Genomic DNA, 13,434 nt, shown 5'->3' with positions numbered 1-13,434 from the left:
ACACTCAAATCCAGACCCCAGAATGCGGCTTAGACACAAGGTTAAGGCTGCTCCCACCAACCACACACACTGCCCCCCCCCGCCCGCTGTCCCTGTGCCCCTGAGCTCGGAGGAGCGCAGAGCCCTGACCTCCGCAGCAGGGGGAGCCCAGGGAGACCCCCCCAGAGCAGACTCCCCTTCACAGACTCCCCGCCTGAGCGTCTCCCCAGAAAGAAGGGAGACAGGGGACCAGGATTCTGCTGATTGAGGGGCCACCTCCTAGAATGGGACCTGGGTGAGGGTCTGAGTGTCCCACTGAGGTCTGGGGGCCCCTCCCCCTGCCTCTCTGCACCCACAGCGGTGCCCGGGTCTCCATCCTCTGGCCCAGGGGCTGCTGGGGCTGCTGCGGCTGCACCCTCCTGCTTAGAACTGTCAGGTCCGGGACTCTCTGTCTAGTCTCAGGGACAAACTTGTCCCCATAGATTCTCCCAGGTGGAGACAGCCCGCTACTGGGGCCTGAAGGGCAGCTGCTCCTGGTGACGCTGAGGAAGCCCCTCCCCTGGGCGCGTCATGTGCAACACGTGACACCCCAGTCCTCAGTCCAGCAGCACTGTTAGGGCTTCAGCCTGCTTCTGAGATGGTCCAGTCTGGTTCCTAACCCACGTGGGTCTGATGTTGTTTTCTGGATCAAGGAAACTGGGCTTTGTTTCACAGGGTTCAGTGTCCCCAGCTTCCTCTGTACCCACAGGGACGTGTCCTTTCCTCGGGTCGGGCAGCCCCAGGGTTAGAGTGCCCTACCAGAGATCGGGCCCTGCGGACTGCCCACCCAGCGACTGCAATCAGCCTCTAATTCACGTGCTGATTGTGGGGACTCACAGCAGACCCAGGAAAAGCTGGCACATTAATACCAACACTTGCTACAACAGTTGATTGGTTGCCTGCTGCCCAAGAACAGAGGAGAGGGGACACTAGAAAGGACAGCTGTGGGCTCTGCTAGGCTCTGTCTGCACCATGAGTCCCATGGAGGCCGGCAGCAGAGGACAACTGTGCCGGGGAGAGGCTCAGCTCACTGGTCTAGGGGGAGTGGACACCCCTGTGTGCGGGCCTGGGACACGGATGTGCTCATCAGTGTGTGGAATCTGTCCTTAAGAAATTGAATTTCACTCCTTTGGGGAAAGCAAAGAACAGACTTGGAGGGAAGGTAAACTTTCCCCTGTGTCCTCAGTGTAATTGGGTGAGAACCCTTAACCACAGCTGGAGAAGGTTGGCCTCATTGGAGCCTATGTGGAATCCACCGCAGGAGAGAATGTTTGCTTCTCCAGCCCGTGTCCATAGTCCAGGACCCACTTGGTTGGCTCTGAGCTCTCTATGTCCTGGCTGAAGATCTGCAATTTCTGTCTTTCCCTCTTTCCCCCACAGTCACCTCCACAAGGTCCTGGGGCCACGTGGAGTTCCCCCTCAGCCCATGTCAGTGCCCCCTTAGATGGCTGGGCAGCTAAAGACAGTGGGTTCCCAAGATGTTTTAGGCATCTTTGCACAAACAATAGATCCTCTAGGGGCTGGTTCTGGTCCCCTGGAGTTCTCCTTTCTTGGCTGTCCAGGTCCCTTCAGTCCTTGTCCCGCCCTCTTGCTGCCACGGGTCAAGATGCTGAGAAGGACTGTAGGGCTATTGGAGGGGAGAGACAGCATCTCACAGCACACAGAACATTAGTTTCACTTCTCTTTTCCTCATTTGGGTGGATCCCTTCCTGGTTGAATCAATTCAAAACTTCTTGCTCAGGGCTGGGCAGCCACACTGGTACCAGACTCGGGACACCAGAGGATCAGAGGTCCAGGCCGGGCCTTGAGCCAAAAAAATGGCCAGTGGAGGAGGCGACCTCAGCACCAGGTCAGTCTCTGTCTCCCTTCCTCTAACTTTCTCTTGAATGTCTGTCTTTAGACACTCGTCTCAACCTTGACCTCAGTCCTGCTGTATAGGAACACTCAGGGGCACTGTACTGAAATGCAGGGGTAGGTAATGAGGAAGTCAGAGCTTTAACCTGCGGAGGGACAGCTGCTGGAGTGAGTGCAGCTGCCACAACCACAGGACTCCTGTCCTCCAGCCACTGCTCCGCGGGCGGGCCTGTTTGTACTCGGTTGTCCTTTCTGTGGCTTTAAGAGAGTAATTTTTCATTTTCTCATGACCTCTGAACCCTCTCGTTTCTTTCTAGTTTCCTCAGTCTTCACCCTAGGTTTTTTCTAAAGGGGTACTTTAGAAAATATAGGATTCAAGGTAAACACACGACTGATTTTTAAACACTGGGCGCCCTAGTCTCCTCCCTGACCTGGGGACGGTCAGCTATGGCCTCTCCCATCTCCAGCTGGGGGTCAGGCTCCTTCTCCGGGGATCTTGACTTCTTAAGAAAATCAAAGGGAGGGGAGGGACCAAGATGCCAAGACTAGTGCAGGCTGAGTGTTTTCATGTGTGCGGTGATTTCCTGTTCTGTAATGGCTTCTACTCTAACCAGAAAAGGGCTAGAAACCTTTTCACTTTCATCACCCCATGAGTCTTTCTCTTTCCACTGCCTGTGTCCTACTCTATGGGGTTCACACACCATAATGTATACACCCTCCTCCCATCTATTGACTGACATCTGTGTATTTTCCAGTGGTTCCGTTTTCCCTAAGCTGTGCTGATAATAGGTTTATACTTCTTTGTTCTTGCGTGTACCCAAGTATTTGTCTAGTTTCAGAAACCGCAGTGTGACATCAGGGAGGGTAATAGTGCTCACCTGTCTATAGATCCTGCCCGACTGTCCTTTAAATGGCCGAAGCACTATATTCTCCTAGCATTGCTGAAGAGCCATCTCCGCCCACCCGGACTTCACAAGGTGTCACAGGACCAGGTGCATGTCGCTGATATGCATGAGATGTTGAACAGGTCTTTGTGTCTATTGGCCATTTGAATCAATTCTTTTATGAATGACTGTTGTGTTTTTGGCCAGTGTTATCAGTTGAGGTGATTGCCCTTGCTTTAATAAGGGAGAGTTTGCTCCGTATCAGCCCACCCACACACTGTTGCTTTATTACATAGGTGTTGGTGTGGGATCAGGTATTTTGGGGGCGTCGTCCTCATCCTCCGGGCTGTCCCCCACACTGGCCTGTCCGCAGTCTGCTGTCTGTGCTGGGACCTGCCCTGGCTCCTGGCCCCTCACTCATGCTGACCCGCCGTTTCCCTGGCCCTGTGGGCACCATCTTCACCTGGGGGGATCCGTTTTTCAGATATCTGAGACTGATTTTCTGGGCATCTGAGGCTCACTTTGAAGGCCCCACCTTCTTCCTGTTGGTGTTTCTGAGACACGGTGTCTGGTTCACCATCTGTTTCCCTCCGCTCTGCGGTGCTGCCCCGGGCTCTCTGCTCCGTCCCTGCCCCGAGAGCCTCTCCTCCTGTCACACTGACTGTCACAGTGAGCACAGCTCCATGTGTGCCCTGACATCTGGTGTACCTCGTCCCACCCTCCTTCCTTCATCAGTGTCCCGGCCCTTTGCATCTCCAAATCAGCCTGTCAGAATCGTGTTGCGATGTTTTTTAGGATTGCAGTTAATCTGTGCAACCATCAGAAGTGAACTGACATTTTTATATTGTGTTTTCTATCTCATGAATATGGCACAAAGTCTACGGCCATACCACCCTGAACGCGCCCGATCTGGTCTGAATATGGCGCATGTATATTATTAATTTAAAATGTTTTCTAATAGCCTTACAGCTTTCTCCCTAGAGGTTTTATATTCATTATGCTAGATTTATCCATAGATCCATTATGCTGTTAAATCTGCCTAATTTAAGTCAATTCTCTAGCTGCCTGCTATTAAGATATAAAAACAAATTTAAACATTTCCACTTTCTGATTTCAATAACTTACAAGGCGATATATGTAAACTTATACAATGTATATATAAGATCTACCGGAAAGTTCTGTCCGTTTTTGGAATAAAACAAAATACAAATTTTTCTTACTGTCAATAAACTTTATTAAATAATATAATTGCCATTATTATTAATGATTTCTTGCCAGCGTGAGAGCAATTTGTATAGCCCATTTTTGAAAAATGTTTTATCTTTTGATGCGAAAAAATGAACCAGTGCTTGTTTGATATCTTCCTCATTATTGAATTTTTTGCCCTTCAAAAAATTTTGTAAGGACAAAAACAAGTGATAGTCGGAGGGTGCTAAGTCCAGGGAATATGGTGGATGCGACAGACATGCTTCTGTAGCATTTCTTCCTTGTTGAAATTTGTAAAAATTACAGTGGCGTAAATGAGCTTTATTAGTGGCCATGGGTACACTATCGCTTCACACATAAGACTAACGTGAATCAACTTTGTTTTAGTTAATTTGCTACGTCAGTATGTACACATTGAGTGATAAAAATAGAGAGGCACACATGCGCCAAATAAACATGTGCTTACGTGTTGAAACTTGTTATGATAGAAACGGACAGAACTTTCCGGTAGACCGTAAATAATGACAGTTTTGTTTCTTCATTATCCCTTGTCCTTACACTTGTTCTCTGTTTCCCTTGCCCTGCTGTGTTGGCCGGGACTTCCAGTATGTGGTGACCACAGTTTGATAGTGACCTGTCTTCCTGAGCCAAGTCCCACAGGGAGAACTTCCTCCTGGTACTATCAGGGATGATCTTTGCTGTAGGTGGTCTGTTTTAATATGAAAACTTGCAGAATAAAGAAGTTGTGTAGTTGACTTCTGATATTTTCAGTGGACCATGTGTTCCTGGCCATTTTTGCTGTTCTCACAGAGATTTTTTTTTTAAATCAACAATTGTTTTGGAATAATTTTGCATTTGCAGCAGAGCTGTGAAGATAGAATTTCCGGGTACTCACACCCAGTTTCATTTCCTGTGATGTTTGCCCTGACACTCCTGGGTACATTCTACAAAATAGAAAAACAACATTGCTACTTCAGTGTCAACTAAACCACAGATGTCTTAAATTTCAATGCTTCTTCCAGTAAAGTCCTTATTTGGTTCCAGGACTCCCTTCAGGTACCACATGGCCTTCAGTCATCCTGTCACCTGTTCCCTCTGATCTGTGACAGTTCTTCAGTTTTTCTGAGTTTCCATGACCTTGATAGTTTGAAAAGTACTAGTCAGGCATCGTTTAAAAAGTCCCTCAATTTCGGTTTGTCTTGATTTTTTTTATTTGAGTGGGATTATGGGTTTTAGTAAAGAATTTAAGAGGAATGCCCTTCTCGTCACTTTTCTCAGGGACATGTCGCCCTGACTTATCACCTGGGAAGCTCGCTCATCTTCTCTGTGGTTCCAGTGCTCACTGCCAGGCTGCTTCCCTAAAGTTGTTATTTTTTCCTTTCCAAACTTATTGGCAAAGGTTATTTTGCCTATTTTTCTGATTGTCTCTGCCTTTATACACAAATGTATTTGAAAAACCCATTTTGGTGAAATTTAGTCCTGCAGTGAAGGCAGGAGCCTTTGGAAAGGATTTCTGTTTGCTGTCCCGGGGAACCTCCATTGGCCTGGTCTGGACTCCCGCTGGACTCTCCACCCTGTGTTTATTAGAGAGTAAATAAACTCAGTTTCTCTCCCTCTTGCAGTGAGGTTGTCAAACCCAAGGATCTGATTCACTGGGATCAGCAAATGCCCTGACGTCAGAAGGGGCTTCTGTGCTCCCACAACTCCCTGCTCTCTCCTTCCCCTTGGCTTTTGCATAATAAATCCTTAGAGCATTTTCACTCATAACACTTAAGTGCTTTTTCCAGCTTTCACGTTTTATGCACAGAAAGCGAAGTCTCATGTGGAGGCTGAGTGCACTGGGTTTGTTACGCCCTCCCCACTGCACCTCAAACTGTGGTCGCTGACTGTGGGGGTCGTGGATTCACGGTCATCTCTCTGATGGTGGCTTGGAATTCGGTTGCGGTTCATGAAGTTTTTCTCTGATTGTTTCTAAGATTTTTCTCTTAGCATTTTATTGTGATGCGTCTCGATATTTTGTGTTGTTTTGTTTTTTTCATTTTGTATTTCTTCTGTTGGGATTGTCAGAGTTTCTTAAATTTGTGAGTTGATGTCTTCATCTGTATTGAAAAATCCTCAGACAATACTCTTCAAATAGTCCTTCCGCCCTCCCGTCAACAGCTCCCCTTCCTTTTCTAAAGCTCAATATGTAACTTATATACTGCTGGCTCCGTCTCACATATCCCTCGCACTCATATTGAATATTCCATTTTAACATTACTGTACGTTCATTGGATATCTTCAGTTGATCTGTCAAACTTCCACCTTGCAGATTCACTAATTACATCTTGTTTATAATTTAATCTTCTGCTAAATACTTCCACTGAGTTTAATTTAAGACATTGTATTTCTCAGCTCTGAAATATTCATTGATTATTTTCTGTGCATTTCAATTCTCTAATGAAATTTTCTTTTCTCTTTTTTCATTTATTTCCTTGTGAATTTTAATCATTATGTTTGTGTGCTCACTTGTAGCTCTAGCCTGTATTATGTCTTTTTACTGTTGATTTTATCCACTACTTCTACCTTTCGATAGTAATTAGTTTTTACTGAATAATAACAATTTTATATACAAGACATGGAACCTTCAGATATTGATATCTTCCACATCTGAGTGGTTCCGCTCTTCTCCGTTAGCTAGCTAAAGTAATGAGGTTGATTACCTGAAACAAAGTAGGGCCTAGATTACACGTGATCAAACTGGTTGGCATAGATTTGTTTATAGATTTCTTTGATTTTCCTTTGAATAAACCTGTGATCAGTTGTGATGATCCCACTTTCACTTTTAATATGGTAATTTGTGTCTTTCCTCTTTTTTCTTTATTAGCCTGGTAAAAAGTTTATCAATTTTGCCAATCTTTTCCAAAAACCAACATGAGGTATTGTAGATTTTTCTCTGTTGTTATCTTAGTTGCAATTTCACTTATTCCTTTGAAATTTTTATTTTATGTCCTTTTTTCTATTTTACTTTAAAGTTCTCTTTTTTGTGTTATCTTTTATTTCTAGTTTCCTACATGGAAAACTTAGATTTTTCTTTTAGATCTTTCTTTATTTTCTAATATATGCATTTCAGAAATACATTTCCCTCTGATCACTGATTTTTCTGCATCACCAAAATTTGATAAATTGTATGTTTAATTGTATTTACTTAAATGATTTAAAATTTTCTCTTGAGAGTTTTTCTTTCACCCTCATGTGATTTAGAAGTGTAGTTTTCGATCTCTAAATATTTGAGCAGTTTCAATCTATCTCTCTGTTATTGATTTCTAGTTTCATTCCTTTGTTGTCTGAGAACATACTCTTCATGATTTCTATTCTTTTTGCTAAAATGTGTTTTATGATCCAGATATTGTTCTTACTCTGTGAAGGTGAGTTTTCCCTGTCATCTGGACTGTGTGTAATTCAGTGTTGCTGAATGAAGTACTCTATAAATGTCAAATATATCAGGTTAGCCTGACCAGGTGGTGGCACAGTGGATAGAGCATTGGACTGGGATGCCGAGGACCCAGGTTTGAGACCCTGAGGTTGCCAATTTGAGCGTGGGCTCATCTGGCTTGAGCAAAATAAGAAATGCTCACCAGCTTAGACCCAAGATCGCTGGCTCAAGCAAGGGGTCACTCAGTCTGCTGAAGGCCGACGGTCAAGGCACATATGAGAAAGCAATCAATGAATAACTAACGTGTCGCAACGAAAAACTGATGATTGATGCTTCTCATCTCTCTTTGTTCCTGTCTGTCTGTCCCTATCTACCCCTCTCTCTGACTCTCTCTCTCTATCCCTGTAAAGAAAAAAAAATTATAAATATATATATATATATATATATATATATATATATATATCAGGTTAGTCAACAGTGATGTTCAAATCAATTATATCTTTGTTGATTCTTTATGTCCTAGAACTAAAGGAGGTGTCGAAGAATCAAACTCTAGCAGTGCACTCGTTCACTTCTACTTGTAGTTCTTTCCATCTTCATCTTCCATTATTTGATGTTATGTATGTAGGTAAATGCAGGTTAAAGATTGTCACATCTTCTTGGAAAACAGACCCTTCTTTCATATACAGTGTGTCCGTAAAGTCATGGTGCACTTTTGAACGGTCACAGGAAAGCAACAAAAGACGATAGAAATGTGAAATCTGCACCAAATACAAGGAAAAGCCTCCCAGTTTCTGTAGGATGATGTGGCAGCTTGTGCAGATGATGACGTAATACCGTGTATACAGCGGAGCAGCCCACAGCCATGCCAGTCGAGATGTGGATGGTACAGAGGAAAGTTCAGTGTGTTCTGTGGCTCGTTCAATTCGAATCTGTGACCAAAGTGCAACGTGAATATCGGCGCGTTTATAAACGAAGCGCCACCACATAGGAATAACATTACTTGGTGGGATAAGCAGTTGAAGGAAACCGGCAGTTTGGTGGAGAAACCCCGTTCTAGTAGGCCATCAGTCAGTGACGAGTCTGTAGAGGCTATACGGGATAGCTACCTAAGGAGCCCTAAAAAATCTGTGCGTGAGCCCACATCGAACTGCACTGAATAGGTATGAAACCAGGGGAGTTTTCCTTTTATTTGGAGCAGATTTCACATTTCTGTCATCTTTTGTTGCTTTCCTGTGTCCGGTCAAAAGTGCACATTGACTTTACAGACACACTGTATAATGCCTATTTCTCCTTCCTAATTTTTCTATTCTGAATCTTCTTTGTCTGGAAATAATATAGCTACTCCATCTATATCTTGATTAGTGTCAGCATGATATCTCGGTCTCCATTCTTAACATAAGTCTTTACATTCAAAGGTTTATTTCCTGGACAAGTACAGTTTTTAAATTTTCATTCTCTTTAACAATCTCCACTTTTTAACTGGAATATTAAGACCATTGACATTGCAAGTCATTATTAGTATGTGAATTAACATCCGTCAGGTTTGTAACTCCCCTCTATTCGTTGTATTTCTTTTTTGTATCTTCCCCTGTGCCTCTTTTTCTGCCTCCTCTGGATTCATTTAGCAACTACATGATTTCATCTCATTCTTTGATTAACATATCAGTTTCACACCTTTGTAAATATTTTTAGTGTTTGCCTACAGGTCATAATAAGCATTTTATACCACTTCATCTAGAGTGCAGGTGCCTTATAACAGAGTATTTTTAATTCCTTCTTCACATCCTGTAACATTGCTGTCATTCATTCCAATTACCTCTGTGTTATAACCATCACCTGTTTCAATCTGACCTGTTTGGTCCCCTGCTAGCTGCCATCATGTACTTCTTTTTACTATCTCCTGGGTTAGCTATGTTGGTTTTTGATTTTCGTGTCTTCATCATTACTGGTTTATTTTTCTATTTTCCTGGAATTGATCCTAATGTTTTTTTAAAGATAATGTGCCTGTACTGCTGAATATTAGTCATTCACTGGATAAAAATATAGAGATAGATAGATAGATAATCTTTAACCATACTAAATGAGTTACAAAATTTTTTCAGAGTATTAATATATAAAGCATGTGATGCAGGAAAAAAGGCATATAATGTAGAAAAATTAATAATACAAAAAAATTATATATTATGATAAAAATATAAAAATTATATAAAAATAATATATTATGATAAAATATCTGCAAGATATGGTTAAGTTATAAATATAGGTAGATGAAATTAAATTCCTACAAGAATTTAAGGGAAAATACGTGCAGAGACATTAAAATGGATTATATGAAAGGTGTGGATAGAGTGATATTGATGGAAAACAGAAGAGATGTTGGAACAAGCAAAAATTAAAAAGTAACATACTAATTGCATAAAAATTTAGGAGCATGTATGAAGTTGCACATTAAAACAGTTAGATAGATAGAATATATATAGGCATAAAAAATGTTTATAGAAACACTAAGAATAGATATTTGGCCCAGGCTGGTTAGCTCAGTGGTAGAGTGTATAGCCGGCATGTGGCTGTCCTAGATTTGATTCCTGGTCAGGGCAAACAGGAGTGACAGCCATCTACTTCTCCACTCCTGCTCCTCCCCCTTCTTTCTTTCTCTTCTCCTCCTGTAGCCATAGCTCTATTGGTTTGAGCAAGTGGCCTCGGGCATTGAGGATGTCTCCATGGCCTCCACCTCAGGTGCTAAAGAATGGCTCAGTTGCTGAGCAATGGAGCGATGGCTCGAGATGAGCAGAACATCGCCCCCTAGTCGGCTTGCCTGGTGGATTCTGATCAGGGTGCACAGTAGTCTGTTTCTCTGCTTCCCCTTCTCACATTAATAAAGGAAGAGAGAGAAAAAAAAGAATAGATATTTATTAAGTAATATTTCTCAGCCCAAAGTCGGAAAGTATTTTGATTGACTGGATTTGTTGTGGGGTGTTGGACAGGGGACAGACTGACAGGAAGGGAGATGGGAAGCATCAGTTTTTCTTTGTGGCACCAAAATTGTTCTTTGATTACTTTCTCATATGTGCCTTAACCAGGGTGGGCTCCAGCTGAGCCAGTGACCCCTAGCTCAAGACAGCAACCTTGGGCTTCAAGCTGCAACCTTTGGGCTCAAGCCAGTGAGCATAAGGATATGTCTAGGATCCCATGCTCAAGCCAGCAACCTTGGGGTTTTGACCTTGTGTCCTCGGCATCCCAGGCCAATGCTCTGTCCACTGCGCCACCTCCTGGTCAGGCCAGAGCAAACTTCTGATCACCCAACTGAATGGGTGATAAGCAAAACAAGTCAGACACAGAAGCACACATGATATACTATTCCATACGTGAAATCCAGTTACAGACAACGTTAACACAGGGTGATAGAAAGACAGCTATGTTTGCCTCTGAGAGGCTGCCTGGCTTAGGTGGTCAGGGTACAATTTAAGGCAACATTGCCAGTTCTTCGTTTTTCAAATAACACGTTAGTTTTCAGCACCGCGCCTCCCTTTCAATCTCCACCATCTCCAAGATTCCGCAGGACAGGGACCCTGGCTGCTTTTCTGACCTTGGGAATATCCTGCACCTACCTCTCTGCTCCTGTGACCCTTGTTTTGTTGTTGAAATCTTTCATTTGCTCGCTGCTTTCTGCCAATCTCTTTGCCACTGTGAAACCAATTCTATAATTATCATTTTTGTGGCAATTTTAATAAGAGAGTAGACAAATGCTTCTCTCCAATCTGCAATTCATAACAAAAACCTTGTTTTAATAGAATTTGACACAGTAATGTGACATATTATTCCCTGCTCCATAAAGGATACCGGGAACAGCCACTAATTCTCTTCTGGTTGAAAAAAGGAAGCTTAGCAGTCTTCGTGACTTTTAGGAATACAAAATGACTATTAAAACATTATTTTCGGCCTGACCTGTGGTGGCGCTTGGATAAAGCGTTGACCTCGAACGCTAAGGTCGCAGTTCGAAACCCTGCACTTGTCAAGTCAAGGCACGTATGGGAGTTAATGCTTCATGCTCGTCCCTTTCGATTCTTTCTCTCTCTCTCTTACCTCTCTAAAATAAATAAGCAAATAAAAATTTTAAAAAACAAAACAGTATTTTCAGAGCAATAAAATGATCAACTAAGAAGCAGAATTATGGACTCAGGTTACACTTACTTTCACAGGAAATAGCAGTCATTTCTGAAACACAGATGCCTAAATTGAGTCATTGCATACAACAATAGCATAGACATTCTTAATAATAATAATATACAACATATTAACACAAAGCAGAAATCCCAGGAGAAATGACTTATATTCTTGTGAAATTTCAGTTTATGCTTTATCATATAATTATTAAACCACCCCTTATTAATATTTATGAACTACTTTTATAATTCAGGATGGTGTTTCTCTAAACTGCTTTATGTCAGAGAGTGAGCACCTTGTTTTATTGTTCTTATATTTATTTTCTTTAGTTGTTAATTATGATGCATTTTTAAGGTTAGAGTCTATAGTTATTTTATTGTTTCTTATTCCTTTGTGGATGACCCGTTTACTCTATCTCACTTTGGTACTATTTAAAATGTTTTCATAAAAACATCCAGATAGGTTTAGGACAAAATAACTTTACAATAGCTTTTATCATAACAAACTGGAATTTTTAAATACTACACATGTTTTTCTTACCCCCATGCTTCATTTTATTATAGCTCTGTCTATTGCTTCAATTCTGTTTGTTCTCATTTCTACTCAAAAGAACTTATTTTATATTTATTGGTTCTCCACAGCCATCTGTCATATAAAATGTTACAGCCTCCACAAGTGTGTTATAACGTTGGTGACCCTTTTGTCGTGGTGTCTTTTCTCCCTAGGATGGCTGCAGAAGACCAAAACGTAGACAACAGACTTTTCTATGACACTGCACTCAACTTATTCAAAAGACTTAAGGTGGAGATTTCAGAAGCAATAAAAACAACATTTCCTTTCCTTGAATATCTCCGTGACAACAAACTGATCAGCGATGAACTATATCAAGTAAGTGTGGTTTATTACATCACAATCTGGTAGACCAGCCCCAAATTAAGTTGTGCTTAGATATCCTGGAATCAAAAATCAAAGCACAAGTCTGTAACTGAAGAGTGTGCTATGAGAGAGGGCCTTCTCCAGTACTGCCGTGAGGGTTCCTCTGAGGTCAAAGGGAGAAGAGAAGCAGGTCTTAACTAGAGATAGTCTGGTTTATCTGAATGAACAAGAGTCCACAGTGCCCCCTAGAGGTGGGTGAGTTGTACTGGAGATAAGCTTTATCTGAATTGGGTAGTCTAACTAGGTGAATAATGCCTTGGAGAAATTAAATATAAAATATAGCATAAACTAAGAATTAAATGTAATTTTAAAGAATGAATGACAAAGTTTAATGATTTAATTGAATAAAATAATAATTGACACACCATTTCATGGCAATGAACATCAACTTAAATATTTAGATCTGAGAACATTAAAATCCGAAGAGAATTGTCTTGTTAGGACATTTTGGAAAACAAATGCTTAATTGGTTTTTTTTTTAATGTTTTCAGTTCCTTTTCTTGTTTCATTCTTTTCTCTTGGTATTTCTAGAGTCTTGGAATTTAGGTTAACTTTAGAAAGAGCCAGAGGTGGAAAAACAGACATGTCAGACTTCTCCTTCCTTATGAAGAGGCTTTCTTCATGGCCAAGTTCACAGAAAGGTGCAATCTATCCCCTGAGCTCCCTTGAGCTCTTCAAGGCCAAGTCAGTCCTGGGGAAGGGACAAGGTTTGTCCTGACAACAGAACAGCAGCTCGTCACCTGCTAGGTCGATTCCTCAAACATGTGGCAGCATCTGACAGGGCTACATGTCACTGAACTTGAACCCATGTTGTTCTTCACATCTGCCCCTTCCTGCATCTGATGTACACAAGTGAGGAGATCAGTTCATTAATGGATATTTTTAAGGAGGGAGGCCGTAGTTGTCTCACTAATAGCACACACATAGAGAAGTTCTAAAACAGTACCTGAAAAA

General features: G+C 42.1%; 1 protein-coding gene across 3 annotated transcripts in view; it reads left to right on the top strand.

Moving 5' to 3' along the window:
* Window positions 1-1,710: 1,710 nt before the first annotated feature.
* The window catches only part of LOC136306829 (nuclear body protein SP140-like protein), a 53,726-nt gene continuing 42,002 nt past the window's right edge, over window positions 1,711-13,434 (top strand). For all 3 annotated transcript variants that reach the window (XM_066233461.1, XM_066233460.1, XM_066233459.1), the window contains exons 1-2: window positions 1,711-1,867; window positions 12,270-12,432. In XM_066233461.1, the coding sequence (XP_066089558.1) occupies window positions 1,836-1,867; window positions 12,270-12,432 (195 nt within the window). In that variant the 5' untranslated portion in view covers window positions 1,711-1,835. The remainder of the gene's footprint in view (window positions 1,868-12,269; window positions 12,433-13,434) is intronic.

The sequence above is a fragment of the Saccopteryx bilineata genome, chromosome 5, assembly GCF_036850765.1.
Source record: "Saccopteryx bilineata isolate mSacBil1 chromosome 5, mSacBil1_pri_phased_curated, whole genome shotgun sequence".
NCBI classification, from domain to species: Eukaryota; Metazoa; Chordata; class Mammalia; order Chiroptera; family Emballonuridae; genus Saccopteryx; species Saccopteryx bilineata.
This window is presented reverse-complemented; position numbering and strand designations above follow the sequence as displayed.